The 14166-nt window shown below is 46.4% G+C and overlaps 1 protein-coding gene across 2 annotated transcripts in view; it reads left to right on the top strand.

The window, feature by feature from the left end:
- LOC8038472 (myb/SANT-like DNA-binding domain-containing protein 1) overlaps positions 1–14166 on the top strand; it is a 17936-nt gene extending 3770 nt beyond the window's left edge. For both annotated transcript variants that reach the window (XM_029982941.4, XM_029982887.4), the window contains exons 3-4: positions 8439–8630; positions 10499–14166. In XM_029982941.4, coding sequence (XP_029838801.3) covers positions 8439–8630; positions 10499–10806 — 500 coding nt within the window. In that variant the 3' untranslated portion in view covers positions 10807–14166. The remainder of the gene's footprint in view (positions 1–8438; positions 8631–10498) is intronic.

The raw sequence follows: 14166 nt of genomic DNA, 5'->3' as shown, positions 1-14166 counted from the left end.
CTGATCGCTAATTTTCAACCAACGCCATGGTTACACAGTTTTTGAGCGTAATTCGGAGTCGCCCTGAACAAGCGCCTGATATACCCCAAGGACCTGTCATATCACTTTAAAAATTGCTCGTCAATGGCAGCAATTTTGATACTGCACATGCGATCCACCTTTCAACCTGGCTGAGCTGCAGAAATCTCTTACGATATTATCATTCTCGTGATTGTTGTTTGAGCAGGAATTGCTTAAAAAGCCCATAATTCACAACAACAAAAACCAGGATTTAGCTCTAAGTCAGCGGGGCTGTTTATAACATTTTTAGCGTTTCTAACTTAATATCAGCATGATAATAATGTAAGAGATTTCTGCAGCCCATCCAGGTTGAAAGGTGGACAGCATGCACAGTATCAAAAACGCTGACATTGAGGAGAAATTTTAAAAGTGATATGACAGGTCATTGAGGTATATCAGGCGCGTGTTCAGGGTGACTCCGAATTACGCTCAAAAGATGTGTAACCAAAGATAGGGTCGAAATTACCAATCAGTAAGGAGCTGAAGGAACAGCGTTCCCATGATTCTTTTAGCGCGGGCCGGGGCACTTGGGGGATATAGCAAATGGTCTATAGAGTGAGGCATGCATTTGCCTGCAACTTGTTCATAGTCCACAACTGTAAGTGCCGTAGATCAGATAAAGTACTGAACACTCGCTCTGTCGCACAGCAGTGTAGTGTCATCGTGAGTCTGCATAGGGGGAGTCTGGCACAAACCCTTGTTGCATATGCAAGAATAGTTTGTGCATGTGAGCACTTTGACAAACCAAACATTGTTTTGCCCCCCATTGTTGCTAAATTCCTGCATGTAAATCTAATCCTGCATCTGTGCACATCATTGAACCTGCTCATCAAGCTAAGCAAAGTATGGCTAAATTGACTTTGCTTGTTGCTTTAGTAGTTTTTCAACTTGATGCTCTAATATTGTTTCTTTCTTGCTAAAGTGCACAATGATACAGGAAGCCCAAAGATTCCCCTGGGTGATGTGTAGACCCCAGACAATATTGTGCCAAATCATCCCAAGGGACTTAGTGAAATCATTTGCACTCTCGTGTCATGCGTTTATTTGAATTTTATGACCACACGTTAGTGAACAGGAAATGAAAATGCCATGATTGAAACAGGCTTGCATCCATTACCGACAGAAATGCGTATGGCTGTCTAGTAAATACTTGAGATTTCCAGATCCTATCTTATAATTGCAGATTGAGACGCATTCGTGCAGGCTTATTGGTCCTGTAAACCACCCCTGGTTACAGCACTCCCTAATCATTCCACTGCAAAAGTAGAAGTGCTGTAGCAGTTTGGATCACTAGAATAGTTTTGTACAGTGGCCCAAGTTTTTAATAATATCAAGCGAGCGTCGACCACCGGGACGACCAGTACCGTGCCACGGAGGGGTGTGGCGATATGGGAGAGATTAGGCGCATGTGCGCAAAGCTTTTTCCGGTGCGGGCGTCGTCTGCTAGGCTATTCCGTTGACCGCACACAGCCCCTACTCCATAGGAAGCGCTGTTCAGATCTTTGCTTAAAGGCCGACCAACAAGCAGAAAGAAGGAAACTCTCCCTCAATTCCTCCGTTCCATTTGAGAAAGAGGGAGACCCTCCTCCTCTCTACCGGGAGTAGTTCAGAGATCCGCTCTTGTGTGGAGAGGAGGGGAAAAGTGGGCGAATAGGAATGGAGAGAAGGAAACTGGGAACCGTTTTTTCCCCCGGTAGAAGACGATTCTGTAGGTCGGACTTTAAGTCATTTGGAAAGGTTGTTTTTGTTCTTATATTGTTTAAAAGGTGTTAGTTCTCACATATACCAAGTCTTATATTACAAAACTGCCTATTCATCTCAGGGCAATAGAAAAACATGTGGAGTCTTTTTTCTTGCGGTCTACATTGTGTGGACCAATGAAAGCCTTACAATACGTGCAGATTCCGAATGATTATATTATAACTCGTTTCGAAAAGAGTCTGGTAGGTACACATTCGGGTAAGGCTCCTCTTATTCTCCGCGGGCGAAGCCATCGCTTGCAACTCGCCTACAAGTGACCTTTGTCGACCACTTCACTCGGAAGAAAATTCTTTCCAAAAAGGGCGTGTCACAATCTTTGAACACGCTATTAACGAGGAAATAAGCTACGCACAGTTGTGGTTTCGGGTTTGTTGGGATGCTTAGAGCGTCTAGATTGAGTTGTCACCACAAAAGGACGATCTCGGAATCGACTTCAGTGCCCCTTTAAAGGGATGCTGAACCGAAATTTTGGGTGGAAATTCTTGATCGCAATGGCATACATAGCATGTCCTTTACTTCTAAATGACGTTGTTTTGAGCGAGAAGGCGTATAAAATTGAATAAACACGAAAAATACAATTTTACACTACCCCTGGTGAGCGTCGTGGAAAGCTCGCTTCGTGACGTGCGCATTCTCATTCGCCTCAAAAGACAGACGGAGCCAAGCCAAGCCAGGCTCTAAGCCGGGTGGTGTTTGTTATTGTTAGTACCACGCAGGCTCTGCCCGCGTGTTACTAGTACCAGCCGCTTTGAGAACAGCCGCCGAGCGAAGAATCAAGGCGAGCACCAATGAACGAGGAGAATGTGCGGAGGCACCAGGGGCGCTGGGGGCGCCGAGAATGTGCACGTCAGTTCCGCTACGCCTGCTCTCAGAAGGACTCGCTCGCGCCGGCGGCTTCCGGCCGAGGATTCGCTCTTAATTCAAAGAAATACAATAATTCGGGCCCCATCCGTCTGATTGAATATTGTTTTTAGGTACAGTACCATCCCGTGAAGCCCGCTCGGGCAATAATTATGAGATTTCAAATATCGGTTCAGCATCCCTTTAAAGGCGGTTGCTCTGCCAGCAGATAAAGAGCAGGGGTTGTGTGCACTCAACGGAATAGCCTAGCAGATGACGTTCGCACCAGAAAGAGCTTTGTGCGCACGCTCCTAATCTCTCCCGAATGGCCGCACCCCTCTGCGGCACGGCGCTGGCCGGCCCAGCAATCGACGCTTTCTTGATATTATTCAAAACTTGGGCCACTGTACATATCAGCCCATACAGGCATATACAGCAGTTTTATGTATATGCTATGCAGAAAAGCAAGCAACTTTAAAAGCATTGTGCACTATTAATCATAAAGGTATGTGTATTTGTTTATTTGTTTTTACTCTTGGCACGAGCACTACAAAGGGAGGAATGGTTATGACACAATGCACACAAATTAGATGACACAGTTTGAATATGAGCTGTGAATGAGACGATGGGAGCGGGGAGGTGGTTTTGTTGGTGGTATAAAAGAGTGCTGGAAGGTATAGTCTAGTTGAAACAAAAGAGGAGGTGTGATAAGCTTGCTGCAAAGTGTGTCGTTGGTGGAAAAAAGTTTATGAGGTAAACTTGGTTGGTTTATTGTTCTACAGGTTGATAGTCAAGAGAGGGAGAGATTGGATTTCATAGTGGTAGCACTGGCTGCTTGATGGTAATTGGAAAACATAAATCTAATGGACCACTTTTATATAGCTTCATATGAATCAGCTAGAATACGGTGAAAGGGTCCCAAACACATGTCGCATATTTAAACTTTGATTGTGCAAGGTTTTTGTGGAAAGTTAAATTCAGAGATGAGAGCTAAGTATAAGATTTTCTTTTTAGAAACCTTAGCATACGGTTAGCAGTCTTAGTAGTGTAGTCAATATGACTTGTGACACACTGGTCTGTCACAAACACACCTGTTTGTGTGTGATTGTGTGACACGTGCACGCACACACACATGCACGTGCAAAGTTGCCTTGCCGACAGGAACAGCACAGAGCCAGGATTATCAAAACAAGAAACTACATTTAATCTAAATAGACGAGGCAGATAGTTAAAGATTGCAGAACTTGGCAGCCCAGAAGCGTCAAGACCACTTGTTGTGGCCTTTTTGTCCCTTGGGGCAACGCCCTCTTAGTACATTGAGGTTCAGCACGTGTGCTTATATGGTGGCGGCCAGTGTTTCCAACTCAAAAATCAAAAACCTACACTAGGAATCCCGAAAAAGTGCTAAATTTTGGGTGCACACAATTTACTGCTATGGTTAGCCTAAAAGCAGTACAATAAATGAAAGAATGCTTAGACGGGACCTATGTTCGGATGCGAATCGCTTCCATACACAGAACAGTGTCCACTGCATGATCCCAGGTGTGTTGTCTTGCCATGCCTGCTGACATACACCCCCCATTGTTTTGATTTTTAGTGCAATATTTGGGTGGCAGTTCGGGGCTTCAGTGACCAAATTCACAGGCTTTGCAAAAAGTTATATTTTCCAAAGTATTTGATTCGTCTAATGTCTCTAAGAAGTTCCAGTAACTAATCCTAGAGCCCCCGTGTTTTCGTAAGTTTTGTACATAGTTCACAGGGCCCACTTCATATGACAGACTTGGAAAACAAATTCATACATTCACACACAAACCAGTAGAAAGCATGTTGAATGTTTGCCACTGTAATATCTCAATGGCATCCCAAGCGTTACTCTCACTGGCATCAATTTTGCTGACAGCAAGCAAAGTTGACAACCCCGCAACTCTAACTTACCACGGTAGTTTAAGTTATTAAACTCAAGAAAGTTTTAGACCGCTGGGAAAAACGCCGAGACTAATTGAAAACCGCTAAGAATCCTGCTGCCCACAGAACGGCCATTTCTCCTGCTAAAAGAATGAGAAAACGGCTAAATTTAGTGGGAAAAGCGCTAGATTGGCAACACTGGTGCCAACTATATGGCGGCGAAAGCTACCGCCCGTCATAACGGGTACGGCTGTTGGCGTCCATCCATCTGTCCATCCGTCGTGGCGCCATTAGATGTAAAGTGAGCTCCTAGGCAAGGGCGTCCCCCCCACCTTGCGATTCCGGGGGCATTGACAATGAGGTTTTCAGTGGCGCATTTTTAGGTCGCAGTCATACTGCTAATACATCCTACCAAGGATGGTCTCCAGACAGTGTCTGAATCATGTTTCTTCCTTGTATGATGGTCATATTGGTCGTACAAAAACTCGCTGCAGACATGTTTGAAGCACAAAGCAAACATGCTTCGAAGATGCGTGAGACGCAGATAATTCTGTCATCACGTCTGCAGACCGTGTCTTTTGTACGATGAATGAGCGGTGGGACTGTGGCTTTATGGTCTTTACTCGCGATGGCATGACTAGGAATATCAGATGCGATCAACAGGCCTGATGCTACGTCTAACAAGCCAACACACGCTTGAAGCTGTCAAAGTTGGCAGTCTGGCGTTGCTCTTGTTTCCGTCGGCAAAAGCTGAATGATGTGACCAAAGGGCTTCAGTCCTGTCCTAAAACGTTGTAGTGCCCGTTTGGCCAATCGGGGCTTGCCACAGCGATGCTTTTGCCAAATATTTCCCGGGTTGCTCCCATCTAAAAAAAAAAGTGTCCCCCCCCCCCCCCCCCCCCCCTCCCGGAAAGAGTTCTCCGGATGCCCATGCTCCGAGGTACTTGTAAACAGAAAATGCTTGAAGGGGACAGTTATTGAGCATATAATGGGGCTCGGGTGAAGCACAATGTAATACTCTTGTAATTTTACGTTCACTACTGCAACATACTATTGACCACGAGTCACCCCAGTAAAAGGCACTATTAATATCCTTTGGTAGATTTGAACCAGATTGATTAGTAATCCTGTACTAGATAACGCAGTCATCTGCATAAAAATACATTTTAGAGGATGCATGAGAGGGTAAATCATTGATATAAATTAGAAATAATAATGGACCCAGCACTGAACAATGGGCATACCTGATGTTACAGATAGCATGGTGGAGGTAGAATTCTTAGTGTTTACAAATAGTTTACTGTTAGTTAGAAATGACTCCCCATGTGAGTACTGCCTGGTTAGTATTTAACTGACTTAAGCTTTTTGAAGAGTAAGGTATGGGGGATCTAATCATAGGCTTTTGAGAAATCCAAAATGGTGCAGTCTACTTGGGAGCCGCCATCGGGCATATAATGGAGGTCACGTCTGGATGATACTGGCTGTGTTCCGCATGAGAATGTTATCTCAAAGTTTTGCTGAGAAGGACAGCAGAAACTATTTGATTCTAGAAAATTTACTAAATTATAGTAAATAACATGTTCGAGAGTTTTTTTTATCGGACACATGGCCAGTGAGATTGGTGAACGTGATCTGGGTTTAAGTTTATCACCTCGTTTGTGAACTGGGAGCACTTTGGCTACTCTCTAATCATCTGGTAAAATACCCAGTTTCAAGGATTGAGTAAATATGCTTGTGAGAAGAATAAACGTGTACATTTGAGCTTTTTTTTTTCTTAGCATTTATACAGACTGTATTAGAGGACGAAGATAGTTTAGGTGAATCGATTATGTTTATAATACAGAAATAATTACAAAGGGGTTCATTGGGAGGTCATCACAAGGCGTCTGGTGGGAGAATGACTGATAGGGGGGTCAGAAAATCTTTAGCTTGGAGAGCAACCAGAAATCACCAGAAGGTCAGGAAAGGAAAGAGCCTGGGAGGCCTGGGGAACTCCGCACTTGGTTGGCCATTGATCTTCCACGATTAAAGTGGGAACCTTTTCGACAACATCCTCATTTCGGCTTTGTTGAAGGTCTGCTGGTACACTGGGCATTGTCTGCTGAAGTTTGGTCATTTTTAAGACAGTGAAACCATCCTTTAATTTGCGTAATCCCCACGGCAGTGTTGCCGAAAGTCTGCTTAATCTTTTTAATTGTTTCACCACGGGTCCCACTAAACTTACTTGATGCAGTGGCAATGTGTGACGCATTCCATCATGGCCCAGAAAATCAAACTTACGACAAGCACACGTTGCACCACTGCATACGCTGGCTTCCTGGCAATGACGGACTTGCCCAAAGAGGCCAGTAAATAATGAATTATGTGAATGTCCTGTATTCGACCCTAGGCCAGAAAAATAAAATAGGGTACATTCTGGGTTTTAACTCCAATCCTGCTCTCATGGCATCTACCACGTGATACTGAAGATAGAGAGAGAGAGAGAGAGGGGGGTAGCGCAATTGCACTCCTACGCCTGTCTGCTCGCCTATGTTGTCTCTCTCACCTTCTGCATCCGATTCTATATGGTCAGTTCCCCGAATTCTTCTCAGCACCTCACAGGGTGCTGCACATTTAAAAAAAAATCATAGTTTCCATAAAAAAAAAAAAAAAAAAAAAAAATTAAGGTTGGATACTTTCTAAACAGAATTTGTGCACGCTGTACTTGGTTTCACCTTGCATCTGTCCGCAGCAAATGCTACGAGCCATGGGAGACAATCCGTGTGTGATTCGTGTTGCCTTCGACGGGAAGCACCGTGATGCGCAGAAAGTGTAGTTACATGCTACATTCACAGAGCTGGATTGGCTGGGATGGCTCATAGTGTCCACTACAGTCTATCGTAACATGAATCGGAGTGTAGATGGTTTGAATACTTTATTTCTTAAAATCTAGTCTGCTCATACGACTGGTTATGACGGTCTTGTCATTTTCCGTGCCTTGAAAATGAAGGTAAGTTGGCAAAAGCAGGAAATTGGCAGGATGTATGCACACTCTGTGCTTGCAAATAGAGCACCATGCTGACACCATGCCAAGAGATGGTGCTAGCGCATGGCAGCAAACAAAGCCCCGTCGCCTCCTGGGCACTCTGGCACACTGTCTAGTGTTTCCCGAGTCTATGGTATTGGATGATTGCTTGCGTAAAGGGTGAGGACAAGGGTGACCACCTTTCTGAGTGACATACAAAATAATGAGCCATTTTTCAATCACTTTCTTAGTTGAAAACACTTCATAGTAACCAGCTTTATGAATTTGTTCATCCCTCAAATCATAAAAGGTGTAATATGTTATGATCTGTAATGATTTGGCACAAATGCAGCCTTCTTGGGGACGAAGCACGTCTGAGAACGCAGACAAACTAAATTTTTGTGCGTCTTTTTGAACAGATGCATGCCACTGTACAGTTCCTGACGATGTTGTCTCTAAAACACTTTGTTAAGGGGCTCAATCACATTGATGGCACTCCTTCAAATGAAGCGCATAACACCCAAACAGCAGACAACCCAATCACATGGCACAATAATTCTTCTCGCATCTAAGCGGATGAAGGGACGTCATTCCAAGCATCTCTCATAGACGCTCACAGTATTCCATGCCCGTTTGGTCTGTAAGGTGACAGTTCCCATCTCTAATGTTTTATAAAGCAGTCAAGTGTCTTTTAGTTGGGCACATCTGCCGCCGAGATTTGCCCCGTTGGTAAGAAAAGTCTGTGGGAGAGTGGTGCTCTTTCTCTTTCATGCATTTCTCTTTATGCCAGCTTTGCCTTCTGTGGGCAAGGCCTGCCGTGAGTGCCACCTTGACTCGATATCTTTCTCTGCTGCACATGCAACCGCAGTGTCCAATGCCGAGGCGAGACGAATTCCGTCCGACACGACGCTGACAGTGGTGAACCTCCCGCTTCCCGACATCTCCATTGTGAAGGTGGAGAATGCCAGCGTGCCCGAGAGCACGTCGGCCGGCGATGGGAGGAAGAGCTCTCCGGGCGAGTCGACGAGCACTTCTTCATGGATGGACCAGTCTGGCAACTGTGAGAGCTTACGATGGCACTGGCCGTTCGCCAAACCCTCTCAAGGGGCTGGGTACATTTTGAGAGTGCGATGCTTTTCAATGGTAAAGCGTGGCATGCTCGAGGTTCTGTGCGATACAGTTCCTTGCTCAAAATAAATATCTGCAGTCGACGAGACAGTTTGCACGAATTCCAAGTCGGCGCCGGCTTATGTTTACTTCTACAGGTTAGTGCTGTTTACTGAGCTTCCTGGCTGGATTCATATCTCAAATAAATGTGTACTGCTGCAGTAGCATTTGGATGCTGTGGAAAATATTGTGAAATGCCGAGTGCACGCCCACGCTGCGGCGGGTACCCAGTGCAGCGTTTCTCAAACTGGGATCCTGCACCCCGCAAGAAATTAATTGGGTATAGGATGACCCGCCCACTTCCCCTTGCATACATAATCGTGTAACATCCATCTTGTTCGCTCACTTTGTTTTTACTTTTGGAAACAAATCTTGGATATTGATTCCATAATGTCTGATGCATCTTGGAACACTAAGAGAGTGTGTGATAGTGCTTTCAGAATGTCAGCTGAAATGGTGCTTGGTTGAACTTGGTTATAACAAAGTTGACGGGAATTGGTAATATGTTCACGGTATCCAGAGTTCGTTATATCTGGTATTTGCATAAGGCACAAATTGTTATGTTTATGACACTAAAGTCATAGCATAAGCTAGCAAAATAGCTGCTGTCCTATTTTTGTCAGTTTTCTGTAGGGAGTAGCGAGACATATAAAAAATTTATTGTATGCAATACGGGAAGGGGCCAGAAAGTCTCACTAGCCTCCCCACTACCGTTGCCTTTCCATCTCCCGAATAGTTCCGACGCCTCTGCCATTGAGAATGTGTAGGCGGACACTCAAATTAGATGTCAGTGTACATGTGCCTGGTTGTTCCACATGTCACAATACTTCTAGCCTGCAAAAAGAGCCAAAGGCTTTGGGAAGTAGCCCTTGACACACTGAAGCTGACTAGGGGCTTTAGGTGAAGACCCCAGGATTGTCAATCCCAGAGGTGAATTGGGTGAAACATGCCCACAATTCAAGGAACTGTCATGTGTCGCCATTTTTGTCTCTTCTTGGTAGGGGGCCACTCCAGCCAAAAAAACTGCATATTGTGATTCAAACACAGCGAAGAAGTTGTCATATGATTTTATTAATCTCCACAAAGTTCTGAATGAGAAATTTAGTTTAAGGTAAGGCTCCCAAAAGTGCTGCACAATTTTGTTTCAAGCACAAGAGTCATCAGAACATTGAGCAAGACGTGCAGAGCCACATCTTGCTGCATGTTATTCTTCTTTCGTCGTGCATGGGGGGGGGGGGGGGGGGGGGGGGGGGGAGGGGAGGGGAGGGGAGGGGAGGGGAGGGGAGGGGGAGGGAGGGAGGGAGGGAGGGAGGGAGGGAGGGAGGGAGGAGGGGGAGGGGAGGGGGAGGGGAGGGGAGGGGAGGGGAGGGGAGGGAGGGAGGGAGGGAGGGAGGGAGGGAGGGAGGGAGGGAGGGAGGGAGGGAGGGAGATGCAGATGCAGATGATAGGTAGGGAGTTTGTGACAAGGGGGAAAAAAGGGTATGGATGTAGTGTCACTGGGCCCTCCTGAAAAGGTGCTTTCAGATGCAATTTACACTCAGTTCTTTTTAGACATTTGGGTAAAATATTGCGGAGAACTTCGTCAAGTTGTCTTGGTGTGAGACTTGGTTTTTAAACGAAACAAAGGTTGCTCCTCTTTCTTTGGGTGGAGTTGCTTTTGAAGCCCGGAACTTTCTCGGGCAAGTTTCAGAAGTCTCTATCTTTTGGGACGTGGGCCGAGAATCCGTGGCTGGGTGCTAAGGTGCGGCTGCTCCGTTTCAGCCGGCGCCATCAACGGGAACCACTCGGAGGAAGAAGACGACGAGAGCGACAGCTTCCCTTACGCCGAGGTGCCTTGCGACTGCTCTTGTGACATTGTGAAGACGGTGGTGGAGCAGCAGCGCCTTATGGCCCTGCAGATCCTGAATGAGGAGGAGATGCGACACGAGGAGCGCGTGCGCATCGTCCTCGACATGGAGAACCGGCTCAAGCAGGAGCACAACAACTTCAAACTGGCCCTCATCGACAGGCTCAACAAGGGCTTCACCCAGATCCTGATGGCAGTCAAGTCTTCCACCGCACCGTCCTAGGGCGCTCCCTGGTGCAGGTCCAGGCCAGGGCCGCTTGGTGTGCCCCGAGTACCGCACTCGCTCTCCCTCGCTGAAAACGAATGACTGGCTGCATACAGTCACTTGGTCGGGAGTTGTTGCTGCCATCTGCAAGAGTACACTGAGAGGACTCGTGTCCCTTTGAAAGGCTGACACGCAGCCTCGGTCCTCTACAAAGCAGAAAATGCTAACTTGGGGCCCTAATCTACACGGCAGGACCAAGGGACTGGGACATCACCTCCTGCTGCGATTGGTCAGTGGCGCGGCGCTGACCAATCGCAGCAGGCGGCGATGTCCCAATTCCTAGATTCCACTTGGTCATGCTGTGTAGATTAGGGCTCTTGGTGTCTTTTCGAACTGCGTGTGAGGGAAAGCAGTGACTTAGGTGGCAAGACACGGCCCAGTGGGCCCTTTGTTCGAAGGGTAGGAAACCAAACTTGGGAGAGGAGGATGACAGAGAGAGAAAAGGGGAAGTGAAGTGTATGTTGGGGACTCTTCGTCGGGTGCAGTGCAAGCTGGCAGTTCAGCCTAAACAGCCAATTACTAGGCAGTTGAACGTCGGGGTCAGAGACATCCTAGTGGACATTTCTTGGAGGTTGTCTCAAGCTGACTTGATGCACTGTCGAAGACACTGCTTCAGTCGTCTCTTGAAAAATATTTATGGCAAAAGAACAGGGCTCGGTCATGAGCCCGCCTCACTTGGCGATTGGGGAGATGGAAACGTTTGAATAGTTGGATCTAGAAGTAGAAATGTAGAGATATTTGACTGCTCTTTGCATATCTTGTGGTTCTAGCCATGGCGAGACTTACTGGGTATTCACAAAGAACCAGAGCTTCCAGGCTTTTTCTCGGTGTCGCTTCATAGTGCAAGCATCGGGCTGGATTCAACATGAATCTGCTGTACTCGGCTTCTTAGCCCAAGATTGTGCAGTGTCCAACAATTTCAAAGACCCACTTGAACTGTGCCAAGGTACGAGGAGTGGGTCTTTCATATTGTTACAGAGTGTAGCATGCTTTCTTGCTAATTGTACAAGCTTTTTACAAGCATTACACATACATTTTCTCACAGCACATTGAGGCCATTCATTATCATTTATGCAGGAAGAGCAACGAGTGAGGCGTCATTGACCCAATGACATTCAACCTTGAAAATGCTATCTGCCCTGGGATTCCGAGCACACGAGCATCGTGCTCAATGTCCCAGTGTCTACTGCTTTTGGGGCGGTGGGGGGGAAGCGTTATTGACTCCTCTTGTAAATGTTAAACATAGACTGTCCGCTTGTCCTGCAAGGAAGTAGATGCTGTGGCTTCGGAAGTATGCGGGAAAAGGGGGCGGGAGGATTCCCTCTGTTTTCCCTGAATTGTTTACTAGAAATCGGTGATTCCATATTTCAAGGTGCTGGCAAAACCACTCATCGAAATTTCACCAGACACTAAAATGAACATAAAAAACACCTAAAAGTGATTAAGTATTCATATTGATCAGATTCCATACTTTAAGAGTAACTTTAAATAACCCAGTCACTCTGAGGTACATAGCACATTTCCATAATATGGTGGTAAATTTCACCATCTGGCAACACAGCTAGAAATGTTGAGGGGGGAGGGGGTGCAATTGTGTCCCCCCTGCACCACTGAGTAGATGCCTGTACTTTGTTCATAATAAGCTTGTGCTGTCTGCCAGAAGGTATGGTGTGTATGGTGTAGTAGCTGTTTGGGGAAAGACTTCTTTCTGAACTGCATAGGCTATGGAGAGGTGTCACTCGGGAGGAAAGCTGACAATGGGAGCTCATTTTTTTTTTTTTTTTAAGTAGAGAGAGATTCTTTGAAATGAAGCCAAAGGAGTGACCACATTGTCTATTTTTCTCTGTCATTTAAGAGTGAGCAGTGCTCTCTCTCTTGTTGCTTCAGCTGTGCGAGTGTCAGTATGTCTGTTACTCATCATCCATTTGTGTCTGGGAATAGCCACAAGCAACTGATTGTCGACCACTATTTCCTTCTCTGGGGGTGCTATGGAGTGCGGTACTTGGGGGACATTGAGTGGCTGCGGGTCGGGCCCCTAGGCAATGCGGCATATGCAGATTTGCCACATTATGCAATTTATAAGCATTCATCGCTCGTAGTTTATTCTAGTACATACCTTAGATACTCCTAGTAGGAGGCTGGGCGAAAACCTAAACTGCGGGCTCGTGTCTGGCTGCAATTCCAGACATTCTCAATCAAAGTGATGCTGACTGCACGATGGGGCACCGAGCTATGAGCAGGGCTTCCGGTTTTCGGTGATGACCCTTAAATTCAGCGGTGTACCGGCGTATTGTCGAAATCCGGTCATATCCATGTTTTTCAACGACCCTTTGCTTTTGGTCATATGTCCGATTCCATTTGGAAGAAAAGATAGACAAAGCCTTGGGAGACATTTTAGTTGCAAGGCTCTATTACATGACGTCGGGCAATTCCACCAAGCTTTCTGCTCTAGGTGCCTAGCGAAGGGCGATAGATTTTATTTTTGCCAGCGCTCTAGTTCAAGAAGCAAACGGTGAACATAGAATTATTCTGACCTAGAGAACAGTGCAGCTGCACTCTCTCGTTGATGGTTTATTGGTGCGTGCCCATGACCGGATGCCCTAGCCATGGACGAGCGATGCGGGCGTCAGCCTATTGGTTTGTTGCGGGTGGAGCGGGCTTCACTGATACACCAACTGTGGTGGCGTCCAGCCGAACTGCCGCTGTTTTTAGGGCCGGTCCAGCCAAGCCGTCTTCCTTTCTCAAGATTCAGCTGCACTAGGTGCACGCTGCTTTGCCACGGAGAGTTTTTATCTACTTAATTTAAGAGGCCTAAGGGTCAAGTGTTTGTATTATTTATATCCGGTGTGTCGTTAGTCCTTTGTTTCTCATATGTGTGGGAATCCCGCTGTAGTGCACTTGAGGAGCCAGTGGGGGAGGGGGGGGGGGGGGGGGGGGAAGGAGGTCACAATGCTACAGTGAGGACTGGTCCATGAGAAACGTTCCTCACTGGTTCGGGGTTAGGGGAAAGCGGGGGGGGGGGGGGTTCGGGTTCAAATCCAAATCTTGGAGCAGGCTGTCGCTGACTATCTAATCTTTCGACTGAGCTTAACAGGGGAGGTTTTCCAGGGGGGTACTAGCCATTTCTCAAATTTTGTGTTCATTTCGTAGCTTGCTTGGTGAAGAGAGTGCATAATATTTGTTTACCATCGATTCCCTGATGCAATGCCCGACGGTCTTGTATTTTATGTTGTTTTTGAAATGTGAGCTGTGAATCAGTAAGCGTGCTACACTGTAATACCGCGAGTTTTGCAAAATACATATCATACTTATTACAAA

Source organism: Ixodes scapularis, unplaced genomic scaffold, assembly GCF_016920785.2.
Source record: "Ixodes scapularis isolate PalLabHiFi unplaced genomic scaffold, ASM1692078v2 PGA_scaffold9__187_contigs__length_104089568, whole genome shotgun sequence".
In the NCBI taxonomy this organism is placed as follows: domain Eukaryota; kingdom Metazoa; phylum Arthropoda; class Arachnida; order Ixodida; family Ixodidae; genus Ixodes; species Ixodes scapularis.
The sequence above is the reverse complement of the archived record's forward strand: the minus strand, read 5'-3'. Positions and strand labels throughout refer to the sequence as shown.